We start from the raw sequence: 17,190 nt of genomic DNA, 5'->3' as shown, positions 1-17,190 counted from the left end.
TGTGTTTTAAAATATTAATGTAACAATCCCTTAACCAACCATTGAAGATGCTTGCTCTAGCGGCACCTAACTGTCCCCACACTGTCTCTTTTAATTTTGTTTATTTGCCCATTTTTAATAGTGCATCTTCTACACGTGTTGAGAAATGTATTATGAACAAAATTAACTATATTAAAAGCCTGTTTTTCACATATTTTATGTATATTTCAAATGGCATTTTTGTCAAAGAGCAAGTTAGGAAATGCACAGTCCAATGTAGTAGTATCACTGATGAAAAATTGTGGCCCCCTTAAGTTTGAGTTCACGACATAACTCGTATTTTGAACTATATTCGGGCGCGCCATTAATTACGTTTTCGTTGTCGCATAATTACAATGTAGACAAATCCCGTCACCTGGTGGCTCTTTGGCCAATAAATCACGAAGAAAACAAACAAAAGAAACACGAATACTGGTCACCGATCTTAAACACCAAAGACGCGTTATATGACGCAAGTTACGTCGACTACGCGGATATGACGTCAGTCACGCCGACAACACGGATATGATATGTCACATCACGTGATGTGACAGGTCGCAGTTATGGCGGCGCTGGATTGACGAGTAGCAAAAAAAAAAAAAAAGCTCCCAGATCGCCCTCCCAGGAAAAGACTTCGATAGCTTCCCTTGTCACCTGCTTTCGTGCAGGGACCTGGCCAAAATGACGGCCTGAGACAAGCTCAGTAGCGAGACTCCAGCAATGCAGCAGCACCAACAACACCAGCAGCAGCAACATCTACAGGCAGAGAATAGTAAAACCAAGAGTATGTTTCTGTCTCGGGCACTGGAGAAGATCCTCTCAGATCGCGAGGTGAAGAGGAGTCAACATAGCCAGCTACGCAAAGCCTGTCAGGTGGCGCTGGGTGAGTGAGCGTCAAGCTCATTCTATTCTCACTTGCTAATAGTAATTCTTGTTTGAGTTGGGGATCCATGTTTTCCCCTTTCTATCTTCTTCCTCTCCCACGTTAGCTAGCTTTAGCAAGTGAGTGGCAGTGTTGTGGTAGCTGCTGACGTGTTCAAGTGTCATTTTGTTTGTCTCCTTGCCTTGTATTGATCAATGCAAAGGCCTTTAGTGTTCTCTCTCCGCTGTCATCGCGGGTATTTGCACGCCAGTAGCGTGTGGTTAGCCGGTTAGGCTAGTTTTGCTAAACAGACCAATCACTGTGTTGTACGTTGCATTGCCAGCCAGCCCAGTACAAACACAAACAGTACAGTCAGGATTCCATCAATCCTTTCCAGTCCACAATGTCCCCACACGTAGCTCTGTGTTGTTCAATTTATACATATAAAAACATCATAGGATGTTAAAGAAGAAGAAACGTAGTTTTATACAATTCAAGTATTCACGTGAAGGTTGGAACAATTTATCGACTCACTTGAAATAGAGCTGCTACTGACGATCATTTTTAGAACGGATGAAAACGTCAAACACACCACTCAACAATTTTTTCAAACTAAATTTTGTAATCAGGAATGCAATCAAACTTGAGTAGATGATTTTAGGGGGCGGGCACTGATTCTGAATCTGCATTTGTTTTTCCATCTAGCTAGAACATCAGGTTTCATAATCGATCCATTTACTCAACCACCAATTAATCTAGTATTGTCATATAATGTAATATGATTTAACATGTTTAATATTATTTATGAATGAAGGGTTAGGTTCAGCAACAAATGTATTTATTTCCCCCGAAACATCAATCCATGGTAAAATCCATACTTTGTAGGAGTCAGTGTTTCAAATGCATTCAGTGACAGAGCATCGCTGATTAATTAAATTGGATTTTGACTCGAGCAAACAATGTTCTAAAGTATAGCACGCCTGATATCTCTCACTGCAAGGGCAGCGTAAACGTACAGATGGAATACGTTGTACTTTGTCCATTTGCACTTGACATCATCAAGTCTGACTTTTTTTGTCTGATTTTTCATTTCTCTGCTCAGATGAAATCAAGGCAGAGCTCGAGAAACAAAAGTAAGTGAACTCAAACATTCAAATGTGTGTCATTTATGCCTGAATGAACGTTTTCACACCAAGCGATCCGAGTTCGAACCATAAATGCATGTAATCCTAATTCATACAATTTTGAATGCTTACAAACATCTTAACAAACATCATGATGCTGGTGGGGAATTGCCGTTTTGACACCCACTTTCTTCTCCCCCTCTCATAGGGATGGCACGGTGGTCCCACCCAAAGTCAACTACATTGAGGCCGACCAATACGTGCTGCCATTTGAGTTGGCTTGTCAGTCCAAGTCCCCCCGGATAGTTAGCACCTCTTTAGACTGTCTGCAGGTTAACAAACACACACTCACATGTGCATGCTCACGAGGTAGCAACACGCCACATCTAGCTTCAAAAATGTTCTGATTGGATCGGACGTTCTCTTTTGTGTCTTCATGGCAGAAACTAATAGCTTATGGCCACATCACGGGCAATGCACCGGACGGCAGAACCCCGGGGAAAAGGTTGATTGACCGCTTGGTGGAGACCATCTGCAACTGCTTCCAGGGCCCGCAGACTGACGAGGGAGTCCAGCTACAGATCATTAAAGTATGTCCAGTTGAATCCTATCTTCACCGGGCAGTACTCTTGAATCAAATTTGGTGGGATGCATCATTGCTTTATCTGCACTTTTCAATACCAAACGTTCATGAGTCAACACGTATATGGATATTTCAAAAGATGTGGGCAAATTTTTGTGTGGATTTCCTGAGCAAATGGGGCAAAAATGAGTCGTAATTCTGTTGCCTCTCAGAACAGTAGGGGTGTTTGAATGTCACGAGGGCATAAATGTCGGCCACCCAAAATTACCCTCAATGAACTTGGAAATTGACCTTTACTCAAAAGTTGAACCATTTCGCTGTGGAAGTAGTTCCCATCTGCCATTGAATAAATAAACACCTTCGGACACTATTTGTGGAAATACGATCCCGGTTTTAATGTGTTTGACTGAGCCCACCTCTGCCGCTTGCTGAAGTTGTGTTTGAAGCCATTGTGTACACACTATCAGGTTAGGCGGGACAGAGTACTCAATCTCACGTTACGACAAAAACTTTGCATATGATTAAATATTTGTTTGTCAACATCTTGCTTGTCGGTGCAGTTTTTTTCGAGCTAAATCCAAGACACAAGCAGCTGAAAACTAATACAATATCAACATTTCATAGAAAGTGAAATAAACCTGTGTTTTTAGAGGTGCTTGCATCAAAATATAGATTCTTAACACTGAAACAAATCGCTATGATTCACTGATTTTAAAATATTTTCATATGGAGGAGCGAACTTGTCTGTCTTCTCTCCACCTTCAGCTTATTCTCTTATGTTGAACTCCATCCAGGCCCTTCTGACAGCAGTGACCTCCCCACACATCGAAATCCACGAAGGCACAATCCTCCTCACTGTCAGGACCTGCTACAACATCTACCTGGCCAGCCGCAACCTCATCAACCAGACCACCGCCAAGGCCACGCTCACTCAGATGCTCAACGTCATCTTCACGCGCATGGAGAACCAAGCTGTCAGTCCGCTTTACAACTCTCATAGCCTTGACAAATAAATTGGATGAGTAGCACAGCCAAAGATCATTACCGAGCCACCTGCCAAGCTGAAAGAGATCATAATGACAAGATGGCTGCTGTATTCGAGGATCAATTTGGTTCACATTTTGTGTCTTACACCTCCAGGCTTTGGAAGCCCAAGAGCAAGAGAAAGAGCGGCTTCGGCTGCCGCAAGACAACCCCTCTCCGGTCCCTTGTACCCAGAGATCTGGCTCGCCCCGGTCCGACCGCACTCCCACTCCAGAGCCACATAGCTCCCCATCACCGGCAGCCAGTACTCCAGATCTCAACGCCATCAACTCAACACCGCCGCCTCCACCCGACCCGGACCTAGATACACCAACTGTTAATGGAGAGTCAGAGAGAAGTAATGTTCCACAGAATGGCGCCGCAGAAGGTCCACGTGGCAGTTTAAAATCTCATCTTTTTTTTCCTTGCAGATTCAGTTTTTGAAGATGAAGGCACCGAAGCGCCTCAGGGTGAAGTAGTTCAGGCAGATGGAGAGGATCCAGTAACACAGACTGAAGGAGATGAAGGAGAACAGTCTCATCACACTGGTCAGAATTTTTTTTTTTTTTTCCGTCTTCTTTTTGAATATTTCAGCTTTGCAATTGTCAATACCACTCTTGATCTCTCCTTCTACCAGATGACCCCGTTACCCAGCCCACCTCTGAGCAGACTCAAGTAACTCTCCCTAAAGCCGACGTCGAAGCACTACAGATGAACGGCATCATTGAAGACCGCTCGTCTGTTTCTTCAGCGGACATGTTGGTGAGCCATACAGACATGTTTTGCTTTCCTTAAACTATTAGAAACTTCATCCGCAATAATAATGACAAATTTTATAGTCTTTTTTTTTTTTTTTTTTTTCTCCTGACACTTTTTTTTTTATGATCACATCTCATGAGATTGTGCACTAATAAAACTTGCAAACGCTTTCTTTTGTGTGCACAGGATGCTGAAGCGCTGCAGGGATCCCACAGCCCCTCGCGTTTCTCTCATATCCTCCAGAAGGATGCTTTCCTGGTGTTTCGCTCACTGTGCAAGCTTTCAATGAAGCCACTTGCTGAAGGACCTCCGGATCCAAAGTGCGTAAGAAGCACGCTAACAAGAGCCTTCTACTTGTTCAATTGCACACTGACTGCTTGCACATTGCTCAACTTATTGTCTGTCAAAAACAGAAGTACACCTGCATTATAGCCGCACCACACCCTTTTGTTGAGTTTGTCAATCTCACGTCCATAAAATCTATCTCCTCGGCCAAGAAGTAAATACAAGGAGTGCCTCATTTTCCATTCTTTGTTAACACACTTTCTTCAAACGGCTGCATTCAAATGCAAGATCTTTTTTGCACTTTTACTTTTCACTCATTTGTGGAGACCAAAAGGTGTAACATGTATTGAAAATAGAAATTTGTTTCACAAATTCACCAAGTGCTTTGTCTGACTGTCTCTCTCTCTCTCTCACCTCTCTATCGCCTCTCTCTTTCTCTATACATCTTATAGTGCCTTTGGATCTCTGGTTACTGTAACTTTAACTCTCGGCTACTGTTGTGGATAGGCCAAAGTAAATTGAGCCCAGAATCTCATAGAGATCACGATGCTCTATTGTTTTAACCTGTGGAATATTCCTAATAGCAACCCCTTTATATGTTGGCATTGGGTTGGACTTGAATTCCATTCATATTTTGGGTTTTTATCACTGGAGATTCCATCATCATCTCGCTCACCCGTTTTTATGACCTCTTTCTGTTCAAAAGACAGTTTCTGACCTTATCGTAACATTTTTCGTGATCCTTACATATGCTGTAGGCTGGTCACCTCATATTGCAGGACGCCAATGAACGCAGGCAGTTACCTCCATTAACATGTCTTATTTTTTGCAGGTCGCACGAGTTGCGCTCCAAGATTGTGTCGCTGCAGTTGCTTCTCTCAGTGCTGCAGGGCGCGGGGCCGTTATTCCGCACCCACGAGATGTTCGTCAACGCCATCAAGCAGTATCTTTGCGTGGCGCTCTCCAAAAACGGCGTCTCCTCCGTGCCCGAGGTCTTCGAGCTGTCGCTGGCTATCTTCCTCACATTGCTGTCCCACTTTAAAGTCCACCTGAAGATGCAGATTGAGGTGTGGCGCCTCCAAAACTGCCATTTTGTTTTCCCCCCCAAACTCTTTCTAACACTTTGTTCCTCAGGTGTTTTTTAGGGAGATTTTTCTGACCATTTTGGAGACGTCGACGAGTTCGTTTGAGCACAAGTGGATGGTTATTCAGACACTCACACGCATTTGCGCTGGTATGTGTCTTAAGCAGGGGTGGGCAAAATACGGCACACAAGCCACTCCCTTTTGTAACTTTGTTGACAATGGTGTATTTTTGGTGATGAATCTTTTTCCGCTCCAGATGCTCAATGTGTTGTTGACATTTACGTGAACTACGACTGTGACCTCAATGCCTCCAATATCTTTGAACGCCTGGTCAACGATCTGTCCAAAATAGCTATGGGCAGAAGTGGTCAGGAGCTGGGCATGACCCCTCTGCAGGTACATACTTCTGCTTGGCTCCTCTTAGTGCACGGCAAGAAGAAGAAAAGGAATTGTTATAAAGAAACAGAAATATTTATTGAACATAATGTATTGGTGAATTGGAACTTTGTACAATACAGTGGCTGCAGAGAGGAGCAGACTGTTTAAAAAAAGGGCAGTCCTTTATTTGTACAACTAAAATACTAACTAGTTTTCATCTTCTTTAATGTAGTTTTTAATAATACCAGACTAGATTAGGACTAAGTGAGTATCATTGTCTTCTTCAACAGGAACTCAGCCTACGTAAGAAGGGCCTAGAATGCCTGGTGTCTATCCTCAAATGTATGGTTGAGTGGAGCAAGGATATGTATGTCAACCCAAACCTACAGGCCAACCTCGGTAAGCTCTCTTTTCATTCAGTCTCCCTCACCCCCACATTTTGCAAACGTACATCTGTTTTTGTTTGTTTTGCAGGCCAGGATCCTCCATCCGAGAGCGAAATGTCAGAGTCGAAGCTTCCGGAGCAACTGGCAGGACGTCGAGACAGCGTCAGCTCCTTGGACTCCACGGTCTCGGCCGGTGTATCGCTGTCTCAGCTGGACCACCCGGAGCAGTATGAAGTCATCAAACAGCAGAAGGACATCATCGAGCATGGCATTGAACTGTGAGCCTCTTGAAAAGATACCGTTGATGTTCACAAAATGCGATAGATCGATTTGCCTTTGTTCCCTTCCCTTTCCCCCAGCTTTAACAAAAAGCCAAAACGGGGTATCCAGTATCTGCAGGATCAGGGCATGTTGGGTTCCACAGCTGAGAACATTGCAGAGTTCCTTCACCAGGAAGACAGACTGGACACAGTAAGCAACATGGGGATTTAAGATATAAACAGCATTCATTACAATCCCGACGCTAACTGCCGTGCATCTGCACGTATATAGACCCAAGTGGGCGAGTTCCTGGGTGAGAACATAAAGCTGAATAAAGAGGTGATGTACTGCTACGTTGACCAGCTGGACTTCTGTGGGCGGGACTTTGTCTCGGCCCTCAGAGCCTTTTTGGAAGGATTCAGGCTGCCAGGGGAAGCCCAAAAGATTGACAGGCTCATGGAGAAGTTTGCTGCCCGATACCTCGAGTGCAACCAGGGGTGGGTCCGCTTTAATGCGCAAGAATAATGTTATCTTTTTCACTAATCCTGTCATGATGTAGCTAACGAGTGTTTTTTGGTTTGTTTCTTTGCAGACAAACTTTATTTGCCAGTGCAGACACAGCCTATGTGCTGGCTTACTCCATCATTATGCTCACTACAGACCTGCATAGTCCTCAAGTAAAAATGAAGTTCTTGCGATACATTAGAGTATGTAGTGTGCTGTGACGCTTCACACCTGGACTCACTGTTGCTCACGTTTGTGTAGGTGAAGAACAAGATGACTAAAGAGCAGTACATCAAGATGAACCGCGGCATTAACGACAGTAAGGATCTTCCCGAAGAGTATTTATCCTCTATTTATGACGAGATTGCCGGAAAGAAGATAGCCATGAAGGAGAGCAGAGAGTTCTCAATTACTCCCAAGTCTACCAAGCAGAGTGAGTTTTATTTCTGGATGAGTGTGTCACATCTGTGCTCATGATCCATTTTGGCAAAAAGGCTTTTCTTTCACCTGAGGTGTAGCCAGTGAAAAGCAGCGTCGCCTGTTGTATAACATGGAGATGGAGCAGATGGCCAAGACAGCTAAAGCTCTGATGGAGGCTGTCAGCCATGCGCAGGCCCCTTTTTTTAGCGCTACACACCTGGAACACGTCCGGCCCATGTTTAAGGTTCGTGAAACTGGTCTACTGTAGTCCTCTTTGTCTGAATACTTTTATGCTAAAATCTCTTGATATATATGGCATAGTTGAAACAAGGGAATAGAGAAAAAGATAATGTCGCTCAATCCTGTGCAGTTTTGAAAATAATTTGCACAATTCTGACGACATTTGACGGTATATGAGATGTTCTTTCCAGCTGGCGTGGACCCCTTTGCTGGCAGCATTCAGCGTGGGCCTTCAGGACTGTGATGACCCGGAGGTCGCGTCACTGTGTCTGGAGGGCATCCGATGCGCCATCAGAATCGCCTGCATCTTCAGCATGCAGGTAAAAATTGCTCAAGAAGTCCTGAATTTGAGTCTGAGCGTGTAATTTTCCACTTTGCTGGTAACCAACATCCTTGTCTGCATGCAGCTGGAACGAGATGCCTACGTCCAGGCCTTGGCCAGGTTCACGCTGCTGACAGCCAGCTCTAGCATCACTGAGATGAAGCAGAAGAACATTGACACCATCAAGACCCTGATCACTGTGGCACACACGGATGGAAACTACCTGGGGAACTCCTGGCACGAGGTCAGTCAATCGGAGTGGTGATGATTCTTTTTGGGTATTTATTCCCATCACAAATGTAACGGAAATAATTCTTCTAATAGATCCTGAGGTGTATTAGTCAACTGGAACTAGCTCAGTTGATTGGCACTGGGGTGAAGACGCGCTACATATCAGGGGTGGTTCGAGAGAAAGAGACCAGCATCAAGGGTTTACCCTCGGGCACAGAGGAATTCATGCCCCTTGGACTCGGTAGGTAACACTGGAAAAAAAAAAAAAAATCTCATTCCACAGGGGATAAGCCTAAGCGCTAATATTGTTTGGAATGATGTCAGTCATTTGAATGCTTGTTTATTGGGGAGAGGCAAAAAATCCATTAACATTGCAGTTTTATTTTAAAACCATATCACCCGGCCCTACAGACACAGGATGTTTGTTTGTTTGTTTGTTTGTTTTTCTTGAATTGAACAGAAATGAGCTGAAACAAAGGCCTTGTTACACACTTTACAGATTTAACTTGTTGATTTAATGACTAAGGCTATGTTTGATGACTAGGTAGTTTTTGTGTAATTAATCATTGCACCGCTTGTCCAACTTTTATATTTGCTGTTCTTCAATGCTTGCTGTTGATAAATGAACAAAGCAAAGCCAGCTGAACTATGGAAAATGCCATGAGGTTTTCATGGTGGTATTCTCAATGAGTTGCAGGTCATCTGGTTGGAAACCAGGACAAGCGTCAGATGGCTCACCTCCAGGAGTCAGTGGGAGAGACCAGCTCTCAGAGTGTTGTCGTAGCGGTGGACAGGTGAATCATAGAACTTAAATGATCACATCACATTCCCTTACACTTGCACTCTTCTGTGGTATTTGCAGGATCTTCACAGGTTCTACCAGATTGGATGGAAACGCGATTGGTGAGTGAACAGCTCCTTCCCCGTTGGCTCTCCTTGTGCACAGCCGAAAAAGTGGGTCACCAGCTATTCGACTATCTCATCTTTTTGCAGTGGACTTTGTGAGGTGGCTGTGCGCCGTGTCCATGGACGAGCTGGCCTCAGCACATCAGCCTAGAATGTTCAGTTTGCAGAAGATAGTGGAGATCTCCTACTACAACATGAACCGAATCAGGCTGCAGTGGTCTCGAATCTGGCAGGTCATAGGAGACCATTTTAATAAGGTCAGTGGGACCTTCATAGTTCATATGGTCCTTCATCGGTCATCTGGAGAGTTAGTGACAATTTCATTCTGTAAGTTCTCTGGTGCACAGTTAAGATATCAAAGAAGACTTTGAGTCTTTTGACTCTCCCTTCTAGTAAAATGCCAAATCCTACTCTGGTGAAAGGTCATTTGTTCCAACAAACAAGAACTACTTATACATTTTGAACCTCCTTGAAAATAATAAATAGACTCCAGTCAAAACGGATGCAGTTTGTCTTTGGGGAACAAGCTATCAACCTCCAGACTTGGCAATGTTCTTGCTCCTAAATGCCTGCACATAGATTCCACAAAGTAATCACAGCCTTGGTAAGAATCACCATCCCCTTTTTTGCGTCTTCCATAGGTTGGCTGTAATCCCAATGAAGATGTAGCGATATTTGCAGTGGATTCACTCAGGCAGCTCTCAATGAAGTTCTTGGAAAAAGGAGAGCTAGCGAATTTCCGTTTTCAAAAAGATTTCCTCAGGCCTTTTGAGCACATCATGAAGAAAAACAGGTAGCGAACATTGTAATATGATTACCTCCCATATCATCTTTGTTGATTTCTGGAGACTTTTTCGGATCTCAACAGGTCTCCCACTATCAGAGACATGGTGATCAGATGTGTGGCACAGATGGTCAACTCCCAGGCTGCCAACATCCGTTCGGGCTGGAAGAACATCTTCTCGGTATTTCACCAGGCAGCCTCCGACCGTGACGAGTCCATCGTGGACCTTGCGTTCCAGACCAGTGGCCATATCGTCAGTGAGTTAACCACTGATTCCCAAACAGTGTGCCGCGGCACATCCGTGTACCGTGTGAGATAACCAGATGTGCTGTAGAAAATAGTACAATTTCATTTGATTGGTCCAAAATGTATTTCTACCAGGAAATATGTATGTTGTTGAGCTATCTATGCCAGTGACGTACTGTAGAATGATAGCCAGAAGGTACAATTGTCATTCATAATTTCAGGAGGATCTAGTGTGACTGTGACTTCTTTTCCCTCCGTCCTAATCCACTCTTCCGTCCATCAGTGAATACATTCCGGGAACATTTTGCGGCTGCAATCGATTCCTTCCAAGACGCGGTGAAGTGCCTGTCCGAGTTTGTGTGCAACGCAGCTTTCCCCGACACCAGCATGGAGGCCATCCGACTCATCCGCCACTGCGCCAAATATGTCTCCGAGAGGCCACAGGTTGGTGCCACTTAGCTTCCCTCCACTAATTTCTACATCACATGTCCCGGCGTCCTCGTCCTGCAGGCTCTGAGGGAATACACCAGCGATGACATGAACGTGGCCCCCGGCGATCGGGTTTGGGTTCGCGGCTGGTTTCCCATCCTGTTTGAGCTGTCTTGCATCATCAATCGCTGCAAGTTGGATGTGCGCACCAGGTATGAGCGAATGAGTCCTACTAGAGTTTCTGTTCGTATCCTGTGTGTTTGACCAAAGCACCAAAAATCATTCCAAACACAAAGAATGGTGAAAGTCAGCCTTTTGCTGCATTATGGCAGTAGGTTGCCTCCTTCCTGTGGTTCCGTTTTGAAGCATTGTTTGCTCTTGACAGAGGTCTTACGGTTATGTTTGAGATCATGAAGAGTTATGGCCACACCTTTGAGAAACATTGGTGGCACGACCTCTTTCGAATTGTCTTCCGCATCTTTGACAACATGAAGCTCCCAGAGCAGCAGACTGAGGTGAGGTGTTTTCTGGTTTTGGATTCATGAGCGAATAGAAGAATCTTAATGAGCTGTAATTCATTTGGTGTTAAGGTGTGCCTCTCATTTGTGGCTTCACTCTTTGTGTACAGAAAACAGAGTGGATGACGACAACGTGCAACCATGCGCTGTACGCCATCTGTGACGTGTTCACACAGTTTTACGAGCCTCTCAGCGAGGTCCTGCTGGCGGACATTTTCACGCAACTCCAATGGTGTGTTCGGCAAGGTGAGTGTCACAACCTGTTGAAAAAGCGTCGCCCAATCAGACTTCATTCTCGGACATTCCTTTTTGAAATCACTTTGTGTGATTATTGGAGCACTGTAATGAAACATCTAATAGAGTTTTTTTTCCTACATTGCGTCTCTCCTCTTTTCCTTCAGACAATGAGCAACTGGCTCGTTCGGGAACCAACTGCCTGGAGAACCTGGTGATTCTCAACGGGGAGAAGTTCAGTCCCGAAGTGTGGAACATCACCTGCTCATGCATGCTGGAGATCTTTCAAAACACCAGCCCTCTAGTGTACGCAAGCCGGCCACGAAATTCCTCTTCCATAAATTGCAAATGTATTTGCTCAATGCATCCTGTTCTTCCTTCATTAGCTTGTTGACATGGCGACCTGCTGGACAGGAGGATGACGCTGCTGACGGCAAGCACTTGGTAAGGACAAACAAAATATCAGGTCTTTTAATAGCAAATAATTAGTGTCTCATCTAGTGTCTATTTTGCAATGGATTTTTCCCCAAAATAGGATAATGACTAATTGGAAATGTTTTTGTGAACGCATGGCATGATTCACATACTCTTGGAGAAGAGGGCGTTCCGTGATCGCAGCACTGATGAAAAGTGTATTTCAGGATGTGGACTTCGACACCCAGTCTCAGGGCAGCTATGATCGAACTCTTTCGGAGAGAGCACACAGCCAAATGTCCAGTGATGACACCTGGAAGGGAAAGTCCAATGCTCGTGAGTAGAACACATTCTGGACACATACTGAACTTAGGTACAAAACGTTTTGTTCATGTTATTTGTTTCACAATATTCTCAGTGGACAGTGGGTTTCTTTTTTTTTCCCCCTCAAAGGTCTGTGATGCTTTTCTGTCCTTGCAGGAGTTTCCGACCACAAGTTGTTTGCAGGTCTGCTCATCAAATGCGTGGTGCAGTTGGAGCTGATCCAAACCATCGACAACATTGTCTTCTACCCGTCGACCAGCAAGAAAGAGGACGCCGAGAACATGGCTGCTGCCCAGGTAGCAAAAAAATAGCAAGAAGAAATGTGGCATCAGTGGATTTGCCAGCCTTCGAGTCGCACACTAACTGAGGTTGTCGCTCTGTTAGCGAGACGCTCTGGAAGAGGCGTCGGCCGACGTTTGCGGTTCGGATTGTGATCAGGGGATGTACAGTCGCATGACCTCCGCTCACCTCTTCAAGCTACTCGACTGTCTGCTGGAGTCGCACACCTTTGCCAAGGACTTCAACTCCAACAACGAGCAAAGGACGGCCCTCTGGAGGGCAGGTACAGCAAAGCTCTCGTTCAGCCGCATACGGAATAAGGTCAATTTTGATTTCTTTAGTATTGGGTTGCTCGCCACAATTTGAGGACCAAGATCCTGGACATGCTTTAGCAAGGCCAGCCGGGGGTGTTAATCATTTTGTCTTTATATGCACATACCCAATGGAGATGTCTAATATGATGTTGACAGGTTTCAAAGGGAAGTCCAAGCCCAACTTGTTGAAGCAGGAAACTAGCAGCCTCGCCTGCAGCCTGAGGATTCTCTTCCGAATGTACTCGGACCCCCAGCTGCGTGACGCGTGGCCTGACATCCAAACACGACTGCTACTGTGAGTGCAACACGCTGGACCGCTTTTCAGTTTACAATTTATTTTTTATGTTTAGTCCTGAAAGAACGGCATTAACATAATACCCACATTAACCCAAGTCGTGAACGAGAGGGCAAGCTATCTCGGGGAACAAGAAAAACCAAAAACTTTCCAGAACGAAACATCCAAAACAGCGGTGCCCAATTTGAATTATTCTCAATGTTCCAGCTGTTTCCTAAGAATATAACGCTATTCTTGGAAATGTTTTCTTCTCAATAAAAATCACCATTCCAAATCTATGAAAATGTTCACTTTATTCATGGGAAATTATAAGACTGTTCAAATAAATAAAACAAAAATTGAATAAAATAAAATAATACACTTTTTTTTTTTTCAATAAAATGACTTAATTCTTGAAACTTTACAACTTCTCCAATGACTATTTTTACAACAAAACATAAAAAATAATTGTCAATAACAATGGACTTTATAACTTAGTTCTGAAAAGTGTGACTTTGCATATTCCAAATGACAGAAAATGTTTTGTTCTTAACATTGGCACTTGTCAGTTAGTATGTTGCGGGAGTGTGAGTGTTCTCAAATGACGTCTTGTGAAGCTTGTGGCTCCTGGTTTGGTATTAAAGTTACATAAACAACAACCAACTGTTTAATTTGCATAAATTGCAACTCTGCTCTTACCTCATGTTGGCCAAGATGTTAACGTGTTTTATGTTGTTGTTGTTGTTGTTGTTTTTTTTGGACTGGCGGGGGCACCTGGTTGGTTGTATTTGTGCGAACAAGCTGTGCCGTACTGGTGTTGTTTGTCACCCAGCTGCTGACTCACGGGGAATATGTTGACCGATGATGCTGCAGCCGTGACCTATTATTACTTCACTTGCCGCAATAGCTGTAATAGTACTGTAATGTGACTCCCAACTCTGAAAATAATGACTGTTATTTATCAGACTTATTGATAATACTGTTGCTGCATTGTCAGGGTGTGCAGTGAAGCTCTGGCCTACTTCATCGCTCTCACGTCGGAGAGTCACAGAGAGGCTTGGAACAGTTTGCTCATGCTGCTCCTCACCAGGACACTCAGGCTGCCTGATGACAAGGTACGAACACACGCAGACACACACTCCGAGCCACACACACACTGTCAACTAATTCTAATATGAAAGTGTCTAATTGGTGCGCATGTTTCTCCTGCCCCAGTTCAAGCCGCACGCCTCGTGCTACTTCTCGCACCTGTGCGAGATGATGCAGTTTGACCTGATTCCCGAGCTGCGCGCCGTTCTGCGGCGCTTCTTCCTGCGCATCGGTGCCGTCTTCCACATCGCCGCTCCGGGGCCACAGCAGACAGATGGCCCCTGAGAAGACCACCACCACTTCCCTTCACCTTTCATTTGTCCCACCGAAGAAGCTGACCGTGACCAGCAGTCTGCCGACTCCTCATTCATCTCATACTGGTCATGACGCCATTACACCAAGGGGTGTAATTGGTTAAGACAAAATTTGACTAAAACAACTTGGTTCAAGGAACTTGAAGGACCTTCCACCTGCTCTCTCTTTTGGCCGCCTGTGCCTGTCGGGAAAAGACCATTTGTGAGTCAGCCGCCCTGCTTCATCACACTTTCTGCTGTTACACTGCAGTGTTCAGCATTGGCTTGTTTACAACAGTGTTGCGTCCCAAGTGTGCTAATGCATTCCTTTAGTGCGGTGGCCTGCATTTCTTCCCATCTTTGCCTCTGCCATCGCATCGACTGGACCCGATAAAGGCTCCTCTTCTTTTTGCACATGTCGCTCTCACCTTTTGTCCCAAAATGCAGTGTTTAATGAAAAAGGATGTTTGTAATTATTTAAAGTGCATTTAAATATTTTTGGGAGAATGATTCCTTTCCCCCCTGTCACAATGGATGTCTAATTTTCTTCCCTAAAGACTAGGGAATCTATAAATATATATAAATATATACAGTAAATGCAAAAATGCAGACTGTCAAGTTTGCAGTGTAAGATTCAATGTATGATATATGCTGGAGATGAAAACGCAATGATGGTTCTATTATGTTGTGATGTTATCTTTGAGTGTTGAAGTTATCAATAAACTGAAATTCTGATCAGTTTAACATTGAAACCAATCACTTTAGTACAATGGTTCACCTCAGATGTTATGTTCACACATCATGTTGTTGCTGTCAGGTAGAAAACCTGTCTGTCCAACTGTCCAAACTCTCATTGGTCATCTGTTATTTGTGTGCATTTTTAAACACTTTAGTGTTTACGCTTGAATGCTCAAATACGTTTTGTAAAACTCCCTTCACCTTAAGTCTGTGGGAGACTTGCAGCATTGTCACCTCAAGATTGAAAGTGGATTTTTTTTTATTTTATTTTTAGACAATAATGAGTGAAATAGGGAGGTTAAATACATTTCATTGAATCAGATTTTTAAAACTGGTCAGCCACGAAGGTAAGTGCAAGCAGATTATTTCTGTATATTAAACTGCTTGGTCATCTCATAGTTTTATTTATTGCATCGCTCGTGGCTCGAAGAACTTTGAGAAAAAAAAATTAGAACGGTGTAACCAGTTGTTTGCTTTATGACAAATTAAAGGCATTTTGTTGGGCTCCCCTTGTGAGCACTGACTTTGATATGTGGCCTTATGTCAAACCAATAATAAATTAGAATAAACCTAAGATGTTTTTAGAATGTGATAGGAGCCAGAGAAAACACCATGATATTTGCCTTTCGGTGAAATTTTAGAATTAAGGTTAAATGTGTTAGAACAGGTTAACTTAATTTGACCTCTCATCTTTTCAATATACATGTTCAACTTCAATGTCAGTATTTTTTAGACAATGGCAAATTACTGTTTGATCTGTAATTTAACCACTACATTTCCTGGTTCAATTAAAATTGACGTTTAAAAAGTCCTCTATTATACAATGCACATGTTGGAAAACGACAAACTAAGTTAACCCAAGTGCATCTTTCAATTCATCTTGACATTCCCCACGAAGCCTAAAAAAACCCCAACTTTTTGTGTGCAGTGTATTTTAATTCCCTTAACCTAAGGTTTTAAATAATATTTGCAACGTATTTTCAAGAAAACTGTGGTATGCTAATAAATGCATTGATGAACATATTTCTTCCTCTATAGATGGCAAAATGCATAGCATCGTGTGTCTTTGGTCAACGTCCTGATAAACGTTCGCGACGTCAAAGCGCAGTGGATGACGTCAAAGTAACGCGTCAAAGTGATCAAAGTTTGTCAGATGATGCCACTGTCAGTTAAGTCTGATTAATGTCCAGCTCCACGCATCGCTTTCAGTCTGCTGTCCTCTAGGCTTGCAACCACCAAACACCTCAATAGTGGTAAGTAATAAAATAATTTTGATGTTTTGCTAACATGTTGGCCTATGTTCTATTTACAAATAACACGTTGACCTTTTTTTTTGTGCGTGCGCGCGCGTGTCTGCTTGTGGGGTGCTTAAGCTGTTTGTTTAGCTTATTAAAATAGTTCTCAATCGTGGTGATAAGTACTTTTCAAAAGTGAATATATTTTTGCTCATTTTGTCTCGTTTTGTGTGGACTTAATGTAGCGGGGACTTTCAAGCTGTGGTTACCGGACCTACCAGGGTCCATGAAGCGTACCTTGAGGGTCCGCAATATTGCTAACAATCAATAATGTTGAATGACGTTTAATATGGGTAACAGCACGGCAATAAGCAAACTTAATAAAGCAATTACTTTTGTACCTGGGCCGTGGGTGAATTAATAGCGCTAAATAACAATTTGCAAAAGTTCAATATGGACTATTAGTCTAATGTGGCACTATTGTTAGTTCACTAGAGCACTAACAAGCATCACTAGTGGAATGTGAAAGACTCAGACTCACTGTCAGAGTACATGTCAGTTGTATTTAACTTACAAAGTAAATATACAAGTTACAAAAAAAGAACTAATCAAACAACAACTGTGGCAACTGA

General features: G+C 43.5%; 1 protein-coding gene across 2 annotated transcripts; it reads left to right on the top strand.

The window, feature by feature from the left end:
* The first annotated feature begins 535 nt into the window (after positions 1–535).
* arfgef2 (ADP-ribosylation factor guanine nucleotide-exchange factor 2 (brefeldin A-inhibited)) lies at positions 536–15,645 on the top strand. Of its 2 annotated transcripts, none has more exons than XM_085914534.1 (39): positions 536–901; positions 1,983–2,013; positions 2,213–2,336; positions 2,448–2,594; positions 3,382–3,561; positions 3,728–3,968; positions 4,042–4,158; positions 4,248–4,372; positions 4,556–4,689; positions 5,487–5,721; positions 5,789–5,888; positions 5,996–6,135; positions 6,408–6,516; positions 6,592–6,781; positions 6,863–6,974; positions 7,056–7,261; positions 7,357–7,441; positions 7,530–7,701; positions 7,787–7,932; positions 8,120–8,248; positions 8,336–8,494; positions 8,575–8,722; positions 9,179–9,275; positions 9,344–9,384; positions 9,475–9,644; positions 10,029–10,180; positions 10,256–10,428; positions 10,701–10,861; positions 10,928–11,058; positions 11,232–11,361; positions 11,475–11,610; positions 11,766–11,904; positions 11,985–12,042; positions 12,240–12,348; positions 12,493–12,632; positions 12,721–12,898; positions 13,086–13,224; positions 14,201–14,318; positions 14,419–15,645. In XM_085914534.1, exons 1-39 carry the CDS (start codon positions 739–741, stop codon positions 14,575–14,577), a joined length of 5,424 nt encoding a protein of 1,807 aa, XP_085770660.1. In that variant the 5' UTR covers positions 536–738; the 3' UTR covers positions 14,578–15,645. The 2 variants fall into 2 exon arrangements, with proteins under 2 accessions (XP_085770660.1, XP_085770651.1); XM_085914525.1 differs by having other exon boundaries at positions 7,781–7,932.
* The last annotated feature ends 1,545 nt before the right edge of the window (positions 15,646–17,190 follow it).

The sequence above is a fragment of the Syngnathus leptorhynchus genome, chromosome 1 (genome assembly GCF_054491065.1).
Source record: "Syngnathus leptorhynchus isolate UIUO chromosome 1, UIUO_Slep, whole genome shotgun sequence".
NCBI lineage: Eukaryota > Metazoa > Chordata > Actinopteri > Syngnathiformes > Syngnathidae > Syngnathus > Syngnathus leptorhynchus.
The sequence above is the reverse complement of the archived record's forward strand: the minus strand, read 5'-3'. Positions and strand labels throughout refer to the sequence as shown.